We start from the raw sequence: 13,761 nt of genomic DNA, 5'->3' as shown, positions 1-13,761 counted from the left end.
GAGGAGGAGGAAGAGGGTAGTGAGCACACGTATGGTCCTCCAGTCTGTCTTCTTGACCTTAGATTGAGCCTTTCTGTCTACCAGAAGTATAGAACAGATGATAAGAGTGGACAGAAATAAAATGTTCTCCTTGGTTATGGAGGAAACTGTAAGGAGGTTATGTTTGTGTGTATGTGTTTGTATGTCCATGTATGTATATGTATGTTGGTTTTTTGATACAAGGTCTCATTATGTAGCACTGGCTGTTATGGAATTCATTATATAGACCAAGCTGAGCTGGACTCAAACTCACACAGATCCATCTGCCCTCTACTCTCTGGTTTCCTGCCTCTGCCTCTGCCATCTGGGATCAAAAATGTATGCCATCACAACCAGATAAGAGATTTTTTAAAGACCCAGAAGCACCTACTTAATAGGCAAAGGCCAATGGGATGAATCAAAGATGGGAACCAGGCCTTGAAAGCTCAGTGTAGTAGAAAAATAGGGTGAACAAGGAAGATATCTGGAACCAAGCTTCAGCAGCACCACAGGTCCTGTGGGGAAAGGAAGACACAGATGAATCTGAGGTTGCTGTTTAGGGTGGACAACTTGGTGTGCTTTTGTATCTTCTTTCTTTGGGGAACTCTTATTGTAGATGAGGGAAACTGAGGACTTTGGGAAACTATTAGTGAGTAACCCCAGAAAGAAAGGAATGAATAAGAAAACATTTCAGATACATTGTTTCTGACCTTTTAAGATTTCAAAGAAGTAGATGGTGGGTCTTGGAATTGTGGACTTAAAAAAATAGACCATCCAGAGACTGCCCCACCTGGGGATCTATCCCATAAACAACCACCAAACCCAGACACAATTTTGGATGCCAACAAGGGCTTGCTGACAGGAGCCCAATAAAGCTGTTTCCGGAGAGGCTTTGCCAGTGCCTGACAAATACAGGAGTGGATTCTCACGACCATCCATTGGACATAGCACAGGGTCCCCAATGAAGGCGCTAGAGAAAGTACCCAAGGAGCTGAAGGGGTTTGCAGTCCCATAGGAGGAACAACAATACGAACTAACCAATACCCCAAGAGCTCCGTGGGACTGAACCACCAATCAAAGAAAGACATGGTGGGACTCATGACTCTAGCTGCATATATAGCAGAGGATGGCCTAGTCAGTCATTAATGGGATGACAGACCCTTGGTCCTGTGAAGGTTCTATGCCCCAGTATAGGGGAATGCCAGGGTCAGGAAGTGGGAGTGGATGGGTTGGGGAGCAGGGGGAGGGGGAAGGGGATAGGGGATTTTCAGAAGGGAAACTAGGAAAGGGGATAATATTTGAAATGTAAATAAAGAAAATACCTAATTAAAAAAAGAAAGAAAAAGAAAATCAGAAAAAAAAATAGAATGAAAATCTGACAAGAATCAATGCTTTGAGTGTATAAAATGCCTCACAGGAAGTCAGATAAGTATATCATTGTCACTCTTTCTTTGTGAGCTCTGATGCTGCTGGTGATGTGTGAGGGTTGTCTGTCTTTGTGAGCCCTGATGTTGTTGGTGATGTGTGTGGGTTGTCTGTCTTTGTGAGCTCTGACACTGTTGGTTATGTTTGAGTTTACCTTGGTCCTTTGCAGATTATTTACCATAAAAAGCACTTTGTTGCTTTCCAAGGCCAACTCTCCTGAAGCATCGGTTTGCAAAATAGGCCTCCTCTCCCCTGCCTTACAGCATAGGTCTTCAGACATTTGGAAGGCTGATAGCAAGCTTTGTATCTAAAGATTAATGTTCAAATAGGCTATATTTTGTGGGTTTCCAAGGTCATTTCCAGCCCCAAGTCTCTAAAAGTTGGATAGGGAGAAAGTCCTAACAATCCAAATTTCAATTCCAGGGAAAGCAGGGGAAGGTGCCCCTCCCCTAAGTACCGCCCCATAGCAGTGGCGGACATAACTCCAGGGTCTGCATGAGCCTGCCTCTCCGGGTCTCCTCCGCTGTCATCTTTTTGTCTGGTCTCTCACAGGTTTCTTCCAAGAGAAAGGTTGAGCCTGAGATTGAGAGAAGTGCCATGGGATCTCAAGTCCTCAGCCCTTGCTCTGCCCTTTTGGATACTGACCCCTTTTTAGCTATCGGGCACATTAAAGGATTACTATTCCTGAGAACTGGGTCTTTTCACTAAAAAAAAGCAGATGATAGAAATAGAGAGTGTGTGTGTGTGTGTGTGTGTATGTGTGTGTGTGTGTGTGTGTGTGAGAGAGAGAGAGAGAGAGAGAGAGAGAGAGAGAGAGAGAGAGAGAGAGAGAGAAGATTCAGGAAAGTAAAGCCAGGAAATAAGAAGGTGGTGTATCTTATGAGTACTGGAAAAAAAATCTGACTATTTTCAAAATAGAAGACAGATATATAGACATCATCTGTGTCACTGTAAGAACATGAACAATACATTTACAGGTTCCTTTCAAATAATGGTGCATTTGTCAGCAAAATTTTATTTTAGAATTGTGGTTTCCATGATATTTTTGGATTCTGATATAATTCCTTCTTGGCATTACTTCTTTTGTTCAGTGGAATGGTATGTATAAGTGAGTGTGTTTGTGTATGTGTGTGTGTGTCTGTGTGTATGTATTTGTGTCTGTGTACATACATGCACACATATACAGGTACACATACATTTGGTAGTTTAAAAAATATTGGGTTTGTAAATAAGATTCCTGGGACTGGCTATGAAACCTTGCTCAGCCATTTATTCATGGGGCTAATTAAAGGCTCTGCGATTCCATCACTCATGAGCTAATGCCTCAGTATCTGCTTTTCCTCTTTGGCACAGAAAAGACTTGCACAATGACTGGCATGCTGTATTTGCTTGGTATCTAAGATCTGAAATCAGGAAGGGTAGCTGGATTTTAATGATGTTGGACATAAGTTATTCTGTGTTCTTCTGGATCAGAGCAGTTCTCATTTTTACTGTTAAGTGAATGTGTTCACTCTAGGAAGGGCACTTTCTTGTCTGGTAGCTTGGGAGCAGAAAAGAGAGAAGAGTAGTGGTTGGTGATTCCAGAAGGAAAGTAGACCCTCACAGCCTGAGGTCCCTCTTCCACAAAAGTTTCCTTCTCATTTAAAGCAATCAAGCTTTCTGCTCCATATCCCATAACCACTAACTACCTTGACCCATTGTATTTACCTGGGAAGTGGGTCACCTGGATCTTTAAAAACCACCTTGCTGGCAGATCCACAAAGGCTGTTATGCACATGCTCGGTCTGGGAATGAAGCTGCAAACAGAAAGACTCACTCCTCAGTGGAACAGGTACAGGGAAGTTTCCACAGCTCACACAGAGCCTCTTTTTTCTCAGGACAAGTTTGCTTTCAAAGTCTTGTATGTGGCTGTGCTTTGGTGGGAAAAGTTTCTTCTGGAAACTTGTGGGTAGATTGGTGGTTGTGTCTGGGGAATGACATTGTGTTAACTGAATAGAAAAGTCAGGAACAGCGGTTGTGTTACTGTCCTCAATAGACCTCCTCTGATGCATTGAAACAGGTGCAGAAGTGCCCTGTGCTTCCTGATTGTGTTGTGAATCCATGTATCAGTTTGAGAGTTAGTATTGATATTTAGTTAGATTCTAGTTATCACTAACTTCTATCATCTCCAGAATGTCATCTTGCAACTAATTAGGACATCATCTCAACTCTCCTTCACATTCTCTCTACATTGTGTCTCCTTTGTCATTGTGTGATTGATTCTCAACTCTAATGGGGAAAGGAAACCTTCTAAGGGAAAGTCAAGACACTGAAATAGCCGAGAGGAGAGAAATCACGAAATACAAAGCCACTGGTGAGGCAGTGCTATTGTTTCAGGTAGAATACTGCCTGGAGAGGTTTAGCAGGTATGGATGCATGCAAACTGTAGGCAAGCTATATCTAAACATATTTTGCAACTGTCAAATGAGTGTCAGTATAAAGAGCTTCACAAGTGCAAGAGCTCTGTGATTCCAATGCATGGTTTTTCCACCCCCCCCCCCCCGTGGCACTAACTGTGGGTTAATGTTTTACATTCTTAACTATTCTGCAGTCCATGTAACAGGAGCTATAGCCATGCTACAATTTTTTTAACAAGATAGGAAAATTGTCTAAATATTAATAAATAGGGATTTAATATATTTTTAATTTCAATTATATTATTAATCCATTAATGTTCTTTTTTAGGCACTTACCTCCACCTGTAGATAGATGCCACATAGGATCTAAGGAATTATAATGGTTATGGGCTATTGGACTAAGGATTCCAATATTTAGGTGTATTATATGCATTTATTGGTACTATGAATTCATTTAATATATTTATCATATTTATGAGTATGAGTGTTGGGTAGATAAGCCAGACTTTAACTCTTTTTTTTTTTTTTTTTTTTTTTTTTTTTTTATTTATTTATTTATTTTTTTTTTTTTTTTGGTTTTTCAAGACAGGGTTTCTCTGCTTATCTCTGGCTGTCCTGGAATTCACTTTGTAGACCAGGCTGGCCTCGAACTCAGAAATCCACCTGTCTCCGTCTCCCGAGTGCTGGGATTAAAGGCATGCACCACCAATGCCCGGCTCAGACTTTAACTCTTAAGAAGAACCATCCCAGAGATTTGGCATTGAGGCATGCTTTTTCTCAGCTTGATACAGAACAATAGACCAGGCTTTGTCTATTTGCTAATGAATTACAAATTTCAGGAGGAAAGTGGAATAGGAAGTTTTCTTACTGTTACAAGCCAGTGTGAACATCTTCTGTTGTATAAGCTTGGAGGGAGTCAGGGGTCTTAGTGGAAAGGTTTCTTGCATAGTTTTGGCTCTGTGGGTATACCTGGTAAGGATGTCTGGCACGTTTGTTTTAAAAAATCCTCAACTCCTTGGTTATATGCCACAAGCCTTTTGGCCAACTGTAACCATTAGAAAGGCCTTATTGTACAATTATCTTTCTTTGCTTTATTTTATTTTATTTTTACATTTCTTTATTTACTATGTGTGCTTAAACACACACGCACACACACACATACACACACAAACGCACACCCCCACACCCACACACCATGGTGACTGTGTGGAAGTCAGGGGACAGCTTTGAAGAGTTCTCACTTCTACCCTTTGGTTCCTGGGGATTGTTGTCAGGTTGCCAGACTAGCACAGGAAGTACCTTTAGCCTCAATGCAGCTCCCCGCCCATATAAATATTTCAGAAGCGGCTTCCCAGAGTGTGATTGCCTCCTCACTCTAGGGTCTAGGTCCATTGGTCAGCCAGGTGTTCATGATCCTAGTTTCCTTAAATTACTAGGGGCAAGAAGCTGTGCTGAGAACCTGGCTCAGGAAGAATATTTGAATATTGATGCTGTCTTAAGTGAATGTTCTGTATAGGCAAATATGAGGAAAGGAAACTGGGTTTGGGTCACTGAGGGAAGGTGTGTTGGGCTATGGCCAGTTCAGCTTGGAGTCTGTGCACACATTCTTCAGGCTACTTCCTTTGGTATGTGCTAGTGGGCGTGTAGTTGGATTTCTGGGCAGAACTCACATCTGAGCTGGCTGCTGATTGACTTTTTTTTTCTTTCCACTTGTACTGTGTAGAGAGATTGTGTTCCTAGCACCTACTCACCAGAGAGCCAAACTTGTTCAACTGGCTGCTCCCTGAACAAAAATAATTACTTACATCTGATAACGTCCCCAAAAGGAAGTAAGAGGAAATGAAAACAAGAATGGCTGGACCCTAAGACATTTTCAAACAGGCGCTGAGCACCCAGCTGAGCTCAGACATACTTTCAGGGCCTTCTTCTTTGCTCCACCTGCTGGGTGCTGTTTCTGCTGATGTCACCAGGACCTCTCCTGTCCCATGGTCTCCGGAAGGTGGACGTCTTCTGAATTGCTTTTCTCTTTGCTGTTTTGGTTCACCACCTACATGAGGTAGAACTTCTCCGTTCAATAGATTGCGTGCTGTGAGCAAACTCACAGACAAAACTTTTCTCTCTATCCCTCTTCTCTCTTTCTCTCTCTCCTCCCCCCACACCCATTACTTTTTTTTTTTTTTTTAATTTTGATAAAGGGTCTACCTATGTAGTCCTGACTGTCCTGGAACTCACATGTAGACCAGGGTGGCTTCAAACTCACAAATGTCCTCTTTCCTCTGCCTCCTGAGTGCTGGGATAGTCCAGCTGATTAGCCAGCCACACACCTGTCTCCCTCCTGCCTTGTTTAATTGTGATCCACAGTGTCTGCTGGGGGGGGGGGGGGGGAGTGGAAAGGTGTGAAGCTGGAGCTGGCAGATTTCTTTGCTTACGTTTTTTTTTTTTGTTGTTGTTGTTGGTGGTATCGTTGCTGTTGTTCGTTTGGTTTTTATTTTTTGTTCTTTTGCTTTTTGCTTTTGTTTTGTTTTGTTTTTGACAGGGAGCCTGTGCTTCCATAAGTAGCACTTTGATCATCAGCACCAATATTAAAACTCAATGTGTAACTGGGATGGTCTGTAACCTAGGATGGCTAACTGACAGTTAAGAAAATCCCTACATTTGGTTTCAGACTAGTCAGAATTAAAGGCTGCACTGACTCCAGAGTCACCATTTCTCTCAGCAAGGGCACAGAGTAAGTTGCTAAACACATGGGAGAGTGGGAACTATTGCTTCTGTTCAGAAAGCAGGGTTGGAGGTGTCATTTAAAAGATGTGTGGGTTTTACGGAGTTGTTGAAGGTGGTTAGATTAAAAAGCCTGCTCAGTCACAGCAGCTGTGCTATGAGCAGTAGTACTAGGTCCACACTGTTGGGTTTTTCCAAGTCACCTATGGAGGGAGAAGGGGCTCCTGAGCCCTACCACATAGTGTTAATATAGTGCTAACTAACAGACTTTTAGCTGAGAGGGAGGCAAAGCACACAGTTGTGCACCCCACTGGTGATGTAGGGTCACACAGGTGGCCCAAGTTAAACTCTGTGGGTATGGAAAAATAATAATAAAACAAAAAGAAGCAAAAACCCAGCAAACTAGTACATAAAGGAAGGAGTGTTGTAAGGGAGAGGCAGGAGGAAAATGTGTGTGTGTGTGTGTGTGGGTGTATGTGTGTGTGTGTGTTTTGTGGGAGAGGACCAGAATGCATTATATACTTGTATGAAACTTCCAAAGAACAAAGCAGATTAATAATAAAAAGAATCTCCAACAGTAAACAAGAAGCTAGTCACCGTAATCTATTTTGAGAATTGGTAACAGGAGCAGGAAACATTTTTATGCTACAATATTTTACATTATGATTTTAAATTCATGTGTGAGTGCCTGCATGCCACTACATTAGTGTGGAGGACATCGTCTGATATCAGACCTCTTATTCCAGCCTCTGTTTGTTGTTTCACCTGCAGTGTGCAGCAGGCTAGCAGGCCTGTGAGCTTTAGAGGTACTCTGTCTGTCTGTCTCTCTCTCTCTAGAGAGGCTGGGATACACAAATTCCAGCGATCCAAACTTGGGTTCTCAGGCAGTCACAGCTAGCACTTTACATATTAAATCATCTCCCCAGCCCTATGTTTGTTTGAAGCATATTTTCATATAGATATATTTCCTTTTTATTTAAAGGAGGAAAAAAATGGCTCTTTCTATAGTGACACTTTCTATAGTCTAGGACCTGGTTAGAATGTGGGTTTGTTGAACTATGTCTGAAGGGTATAGAGGAGGTCCACATAAGCTTTCAGAGCTGAGGGACCAAATAGCATTCGTTAATAAATGATGTCTATTCAGTTCTTGGGAGGTTTGCAAGTATATCAGAATAGCATATCAGTATAAGCAAAAGCTGACACCAGACTTCAGCCCTTTTCTTCTTCCAACATGAGATTTGTATGGAAATTCCAACTTTGGGGGCAATGCCTTAGCAATCTGATGGCTCCTTCCAGGATGGTTATACTTCACTTCTCAGTGAAGACAATGAAATCACTATTGATCTGGGATGGATTTCAAGGACAATAATACAAGTGAGAAAGGTGATCTCAAATGTGTTATTGTATGATTCCATTTATATGACATGATGACAAAATAATACAGGAATGAGACAGATTCCTTATTACCAGGAGTTAGGGGTAATACAGGAGGGTGTGAGTGTAGTTCAGGAAGACAGCACCAGCTAGAGCTTTTATGCTGGGGAATATGGAGGGCACACACAAACATATACACCAGTTCTAAAACTAGAGAGAATCTTGCTGTATTGGTGTGGATTTCTTTTGTCCCCTCTCTTCATAACAAGGTCTTGCTATATAACTAAGGTAGAGGGGGAACTTACTGGTTAGCCCCAGGCTGGCTTCTGACTTGCCATCTGCCTGTCTTTGCCTCTAGAGTGCTGCTTTTGCAGGCGTGAGCTGCCTTGTTTTGATATTGCATTGTTCCATTACTATGTGCCCACTGGGGAAACTGGGTGAGTGATACAGAGAAAGAGGACACATCTGTTGCACAGTTGTAACTTTACATGAAACTCTGCTTTGAAATTAAAGGGAAGCAGAGGCAGGTAGATCTCTGGAGTTCAAGGCCAGCCTAGTCTACACAGTGAATTCTAGGACAACCAGGGTTACACAGAGAAACTCTGTCTCCATCCAACCCCCATAAAGTCCCACTGAACTTATTGGAAATTGTTTCTACATTTTATTTCAGTTGTTTGATGTAAAATAAAAAATATATATGTTGTATGTAAAAAAAGCATAAATCATCTCTTGGAATTTGGCATATATATTTATTTATTCAGACAATGGTTTGGATAAAGGTGGAATGAAATGTTATGTGTACAAAAATGTGACATGCAGCTGAAAGGAATTTAAAATGCTTCAAGATTGTAGCAGGGGTAGATATTTATCAGCAGTCAGGATGGTTCGGCGGGTCCCTACTTCAGCGTGGTGACATAAGTCTAGGGTGCCTTTACAATACTTTCAGTAACAATGATAAAAGGAGCAAGGCTGGAAAGTTGCATAAGAGAGAATGTAAAATGCATGAGGGGAAAAATGAATGTTTTTCAGACTGAATTTTAGACAAAAGAGTGGAGAGGAGTGGGTGACTTAGAAAAGACACTATGTGCTTAGTAACTAGAGTGTCATAAGTATATTTAAATTTTCTACATGTACTGTTTTTTTTTTTTCTAGAATAATAACGAAGTCCTTGGAAATACTGCACCACTGCAGCTGTGTTCCGTGCATCCTCTGTGGGCCTAGTAGAGGAGGTTGGCCCTGTGGCCATGGGAGAGAAGGGTCGCCTGAGCCGGGTGTTGTTGGAATGCAGTCTCAGTGACAAGCTGTGTGGTAAGTGCAGATACCACATCTGCCTGTAACCTGATGCCAGAATAATAGAGACTGAGTTCTGGATGTTTCTACAGGAGGAGGGCGGTTTCATTTCTAGTGGAAACAAATAGGGGGTGGAAGGCATCATTTTTATAGGGTAAGGGATACATGCCAATCAGAGATAACAAAAAAAAAATGATCCTTGATGGTCTAAACAACAGGGTTAGTGTCTGGTTAAGGTTGGCATCCATGGGTCTCCATTGAAGAGAACAAAGGGAAATCAGGAGCACTGAGGCATGCTGGGTAGGGGAAACTGTGGCAGGTTTCTTACTTCTATTCCCGTTTATTGCCTACACAGTTGTCGGAGAGGGGCAGTATGAAGTAATTGTTGTTCCGGCTCTCCTGGTTGGCAGCTTCCTCATCCTTCTTGCAATCATCCTGTGGCTTTTTATCAGAGGACAGAGATCTCAAAGGCAGCGTCCTGGACCCCAAGGTAAGGCTCAAACTCTAGGGGTAGGCATGGGTTCAGGGAAGATTGATTTTTAAGAAAATCATAAGCCAGGTTTTCAATAGGCCCAACCCATAGTCAGATCTTACAAATGATAAACCCAAGCCGCTCAATATCTCTCATGCCCAATGATTTTTCTCTTTACCTGTTCCCAACTCTATATTGACCTAGTTTTCCCTTGACAACCTAGAATAATCCATGAAGGGCTTGATTAGTCTCTCAGCTCATATATTTTAAAGCCCTCCATCAGTTCGCTGTGTTCCACAGAATAGAATATAGTAAGGTTCTTCCCTGGGCCCTGTATGATTTGGCCCCTCAGGCCCTGTCTTTCACATCTGTCCAGCTGGCCCACTTGGTTCCCTCCATACTACCTTCCTTGCTGCTCCTTAAACATCCTAAGTGTATCCTTCTCTTGGTGCCTTCATACATCTTATTCCATGTGTTACAGTATCATCATGGTTTGCTCTGTAATTGCTTCTAGATCTTTATTAAATGTTACCCTATCTAAAAGGCCTACTTTTGGCATCTATAGATAAAATAGTATCTCCTTTTGCTATTTCCCCTCCTAACACACTGTCTCATTCGTTCTTAATGCTATATGCTCTATGACTGAAAACTAATCTTAGGTAGATCAGAACTTTGTTGATCCTCGACTCAGAGAGTGCATATGGTATATGGTGATATTTACTGAACAGATTGATTGATTAACAGATTATTAGAAATACCAGAAGGAAACTTTCTTAGTCAATTGTAATGGTTGCTGTGGATGGACGATAGTCTCAGAAGATCTTTTGACTATGATTCATGAAAATATAAAATGATTCCACATTTGAGGGCAACCTGAAGGAAGAAAAACTACAGCATATACATATATATATATATATATATATATATATATATATATATATATATCTCCTGCCTTTAATTTTGGAAGTCATATGACTGACTTAAAGGCTATCCCTGCTGGTAATAACTGTCATATTTTGGTACCTGTGGTGTGGATTTCTTTTTAGAACTGTCTTGGTGCTATACTCATGGGGAACACTGAAGATAATCCCAAGGATTATAAAAAAGAAACATGACCACTTTCTAGGGCTTCATCTTTAGTTTTCTACAAGTAATGTAATTATTATGACCATTGTAAAGCTCAGTGTTGGTATTCATTCATTGAGAAGCATCAGAAGATGTCCTTGTATTAATTGTAGAGAAATTTTCCTGGCCAGTTTATTTAATCTGCTTTTCTGGTGTCCCCAGGGCAGGGGCAGTTGATGGATATTATCTCTTTGTTCTAGGTACTGCCTCTGTACCTGCATCTAGGGGCAGAAGCCAGGAGGCAACAGGACACGGAGAAAAAGTGCTCCTGCCTCTTAAGGAGACCTCAGTGGAGGGCTTTCTACAAGCGGCCACACCCCGCCTGGCTAAGCTGCAGGTGCCCAGGGAACAACTCTTGGAGGTTCTGGGGCAGATCCACAATGGTAGTTGTGGGACCCTCTATCATGCAACAATGACCACCAAGGATCACCCTAAGACAAAAAGTGTTGTCCTTAAGGCTTTAGAAGGTAAAGTAGGAAATCAATTTCTCTCCCCTTTTACTTCTCTTCTGGGAGCCCGTCCCTGTAAATACTGAGACTGGAAACATTGAGATGCCTATGAGCACATATGCTTATGATTGTGTATAAGGGAAGCTTGATGCAGAGTTGTTCTTCCTGGGTCTTTGGATCTATAGATCACCCTAACCTACTGAAGCCTGTCAAGTAGACATTTCCATCATAGCTGCTACTTGGCCTAGGGTTATGAGATTATTTCTTCATTTTCATTTACTGTTTTATTTTTATTATTTGTTATTAATTTTAAAATACCTTTTTAAAATTAATTAATTAATTTTGCTGTGTGTGTGCATGGCATATATGTGTAAATGCAGGTGTGTGCTGTACAAGGATGAGGTTAGAGGTAAACTTTCAGGTGTGGGTTCTCTCTTTCCATTGTGACTGAAAAGCTCTCAGGCTTGCATGTCACTGGTCACCTGATTTCACCAGTTTATGGCACTTATATCCTTTCTTGATACTGTGTCTGTTTTCCTCCCCTTCCTTTCTTTTTCTCAACTAGCATTGGATACATAGAACATAAAACAAGGAAGAGCTAAACATAATCAAAAATGTCTATTAAACTCCCAGATGATGATGTAATAATATGACCAGGACACTGTTTATTCAAGGATGTGAAAACCTGTCCAGTTCTAAGACCCTGACTTTTTATTTCTGTTAAAGGGTGGGTGACTGAGCATCACTGTCTTCTAGATGGTCCTCCCTTCTGTCCCCTTTATGACTCTAATTCTTCCACTGTTTGAATGCCACCAACTGCATGTGCCTTTGGCTCCTTGCCTTTTACTTATCAGCTGTACTTGACTGTTCACTGACCCCCCCCTTCTGTTTTTCACAGATCCAGTTGGACTCCAGGAGGTCCAGGATTTTATAGGACGAATCCAATTCTATCAGTACCTGGGGAAACACAAGAACCTGGTACAGCTGGAGGGCTGCTGTACAGAAAGGCTGCCACTCTACATGATGCTGGAGGATGTGGTCCCAGGGGACCTGCTCAACTTTCTTTGGACTTGTCGTAGGGTGAGTAATAGGGAAGCTACACTAGTAGGGAAAAGCTTTGGTTAGTGTTTCACACGTCAACTGACACCACACATGTCAAAATATGCCTCTGTTATAAGGGTGAAACAATTATCGCTTTTAAATGGTACTATGGCAATGTAAGTGTGAAACAATTATCGCAGAGCTGGAGGCAGTGGAAGTGGCTCAGTTGGAAGAATGCTTGTCTAGCACAAAGCCTGAGTCTGATCCTAGCACAGGATAAAACTGTGAGTGGTGGCATGTACCTGCAGTTCCAGCACTGGGGAGGGTCCTGAGTTCAAGGTCATTCTCAATTATACATCTATTTTGAGACCAGCTTAAGCTCCATGAGACCCAGACTAAAAAATAAAAATTCCATACTTGTTCTGTGCACCATTAGCTACAAGTCACATGTGACTATTAAATGCCTGACTAGTGCAGAAAAAACAGAAGATGAACATTTTGTTCTGTGCAATCTTACACACTGAATTGATGGAGACATGCATGGCTGGTCACTATATTGTTAGGCATGGTATGTTTAAAGACTCTTGCCTCACCACCTAACTTTGTGACTGGCAAGTTTTGTTTTTGTTTTTTGCTCTCATTTAAGACCGGGTTCTTCTATGAAGCCTTGGCTGTCCTGGAAGTTGCTATGTAGACCAGACTGGCATTGAACTCACAGATATTGGATTGTCTCTGCCTCCGAAATGCTGGGATTAGAAGCCTGTGCCATCATGCCTGGCCTGGAAAATGAATTCTGATCCTGAGTTTTATAAATAAATTATAATAAAATTATAATAAATTATAATAAAATGTCAGAGACTTTAGATATGTAAAACATAACAGCAATTGGTATTTAATAAGCAGTCAAGATGGCAGCTGTTAATATGATAATCATGTAACTATATACTATTCTCAGCAATAATGGTTAGTCTCTTCTTACTAAGTGTATTTTTCCATTCTGTAAGAGTACACTACTGTGGCAGAGGTGACAAGGGGAAAAGTCAGCTATACAATTTTATGTGCCAAAATCTTAAAAAAAAAATAAAACAATCAGAAGTTTCTAGATCCTCATAGACTTCATTAAAAAAAAATTAATGAGGGAAAAAATCCATCAATTGGTTATCCAATACCAAATGGTCATCTCTTGAAAACATACACTTTTGAAAACTCAGAAATAAATCCACACACCTATGGTCACTTGATCTTTGAAAAGGGAGCTAAAACCATCCAGTGGAAAAATGACAGCATTTTTAACAAATAGTGCTGGCACAACTGGCGGCTATCATGCAGAAGAATGAGAATTGATCCATTCTTATCTACTTGTACAAAGCTCAAGTCTAAGTGGATCAAAGACCTCCACATAAAACCAGAGACACTGAAATTGATAGAGGAGAAAGTGGGGAAAAGCCTCGAA

At 41.3% G+C, this 13,761-nt stretch overlaps 1 protein-coding gene across 2 annotated transcripts in view; it reads left to right on the top strand.

Moving 5' to 3' along the window:
* The window catches only part of Styk1 (serine/threonine/tyrosine kinase 1), a 49,683-nt gene that overhangs the window by 24,758 nt on the left and 11,164 nt on the right, over positions 1 to 13,761 (top strand). Inside the window, exons 2-5 of one of the 2 annotated variants that reach the window (XM_021191504.2) lie at positions 9,084 to 9,239; positions 9,577 to 9,711; positions 11,019 to 11,285; positions 12,166 to 12,347. In XM_021191504.2, coding sequence (XP_021047163.1) covers positions 9,176 to 9,239; positions 9,577 to 9,711; positions 11,019 to 11,285; positions 12,166 to 12,347 — 648 coding nt within the window. In that variant the 5' untranslated portion in view covers positions 9,084 to 9,175. Of the gene's footprint in view, positions 1 to 5,708; positions 5,896 to 9,083; positions 9,240 to 9,576; positions 9,712 to 11,018; positions 11,286 to 12,165; positions 12,348 to 13,761 lie in introns of those variants that run through there. The other variant, XM_021191505.1, reaches the window with a different exon arrangement.

The sequence above is a fragment of the Mus pahari genome, chromosome 2 (assembly GCF_900095145.1).
Source record: "Mus pahari chromosome 2, PAHARI_EIJ_v1.1, whole genome shotgun sequence".
Lineage (NCBI taxonomy): Eukaryota > Metazoa > Chordata > Mammalia > Rodentia > Muridae > Mus > Mus pahari.
The sequence above is the reverse complement of the archived record's forward strand: the minus strand, read 5'-3'. Positions and strand labels throughout refer to the sequence as shown.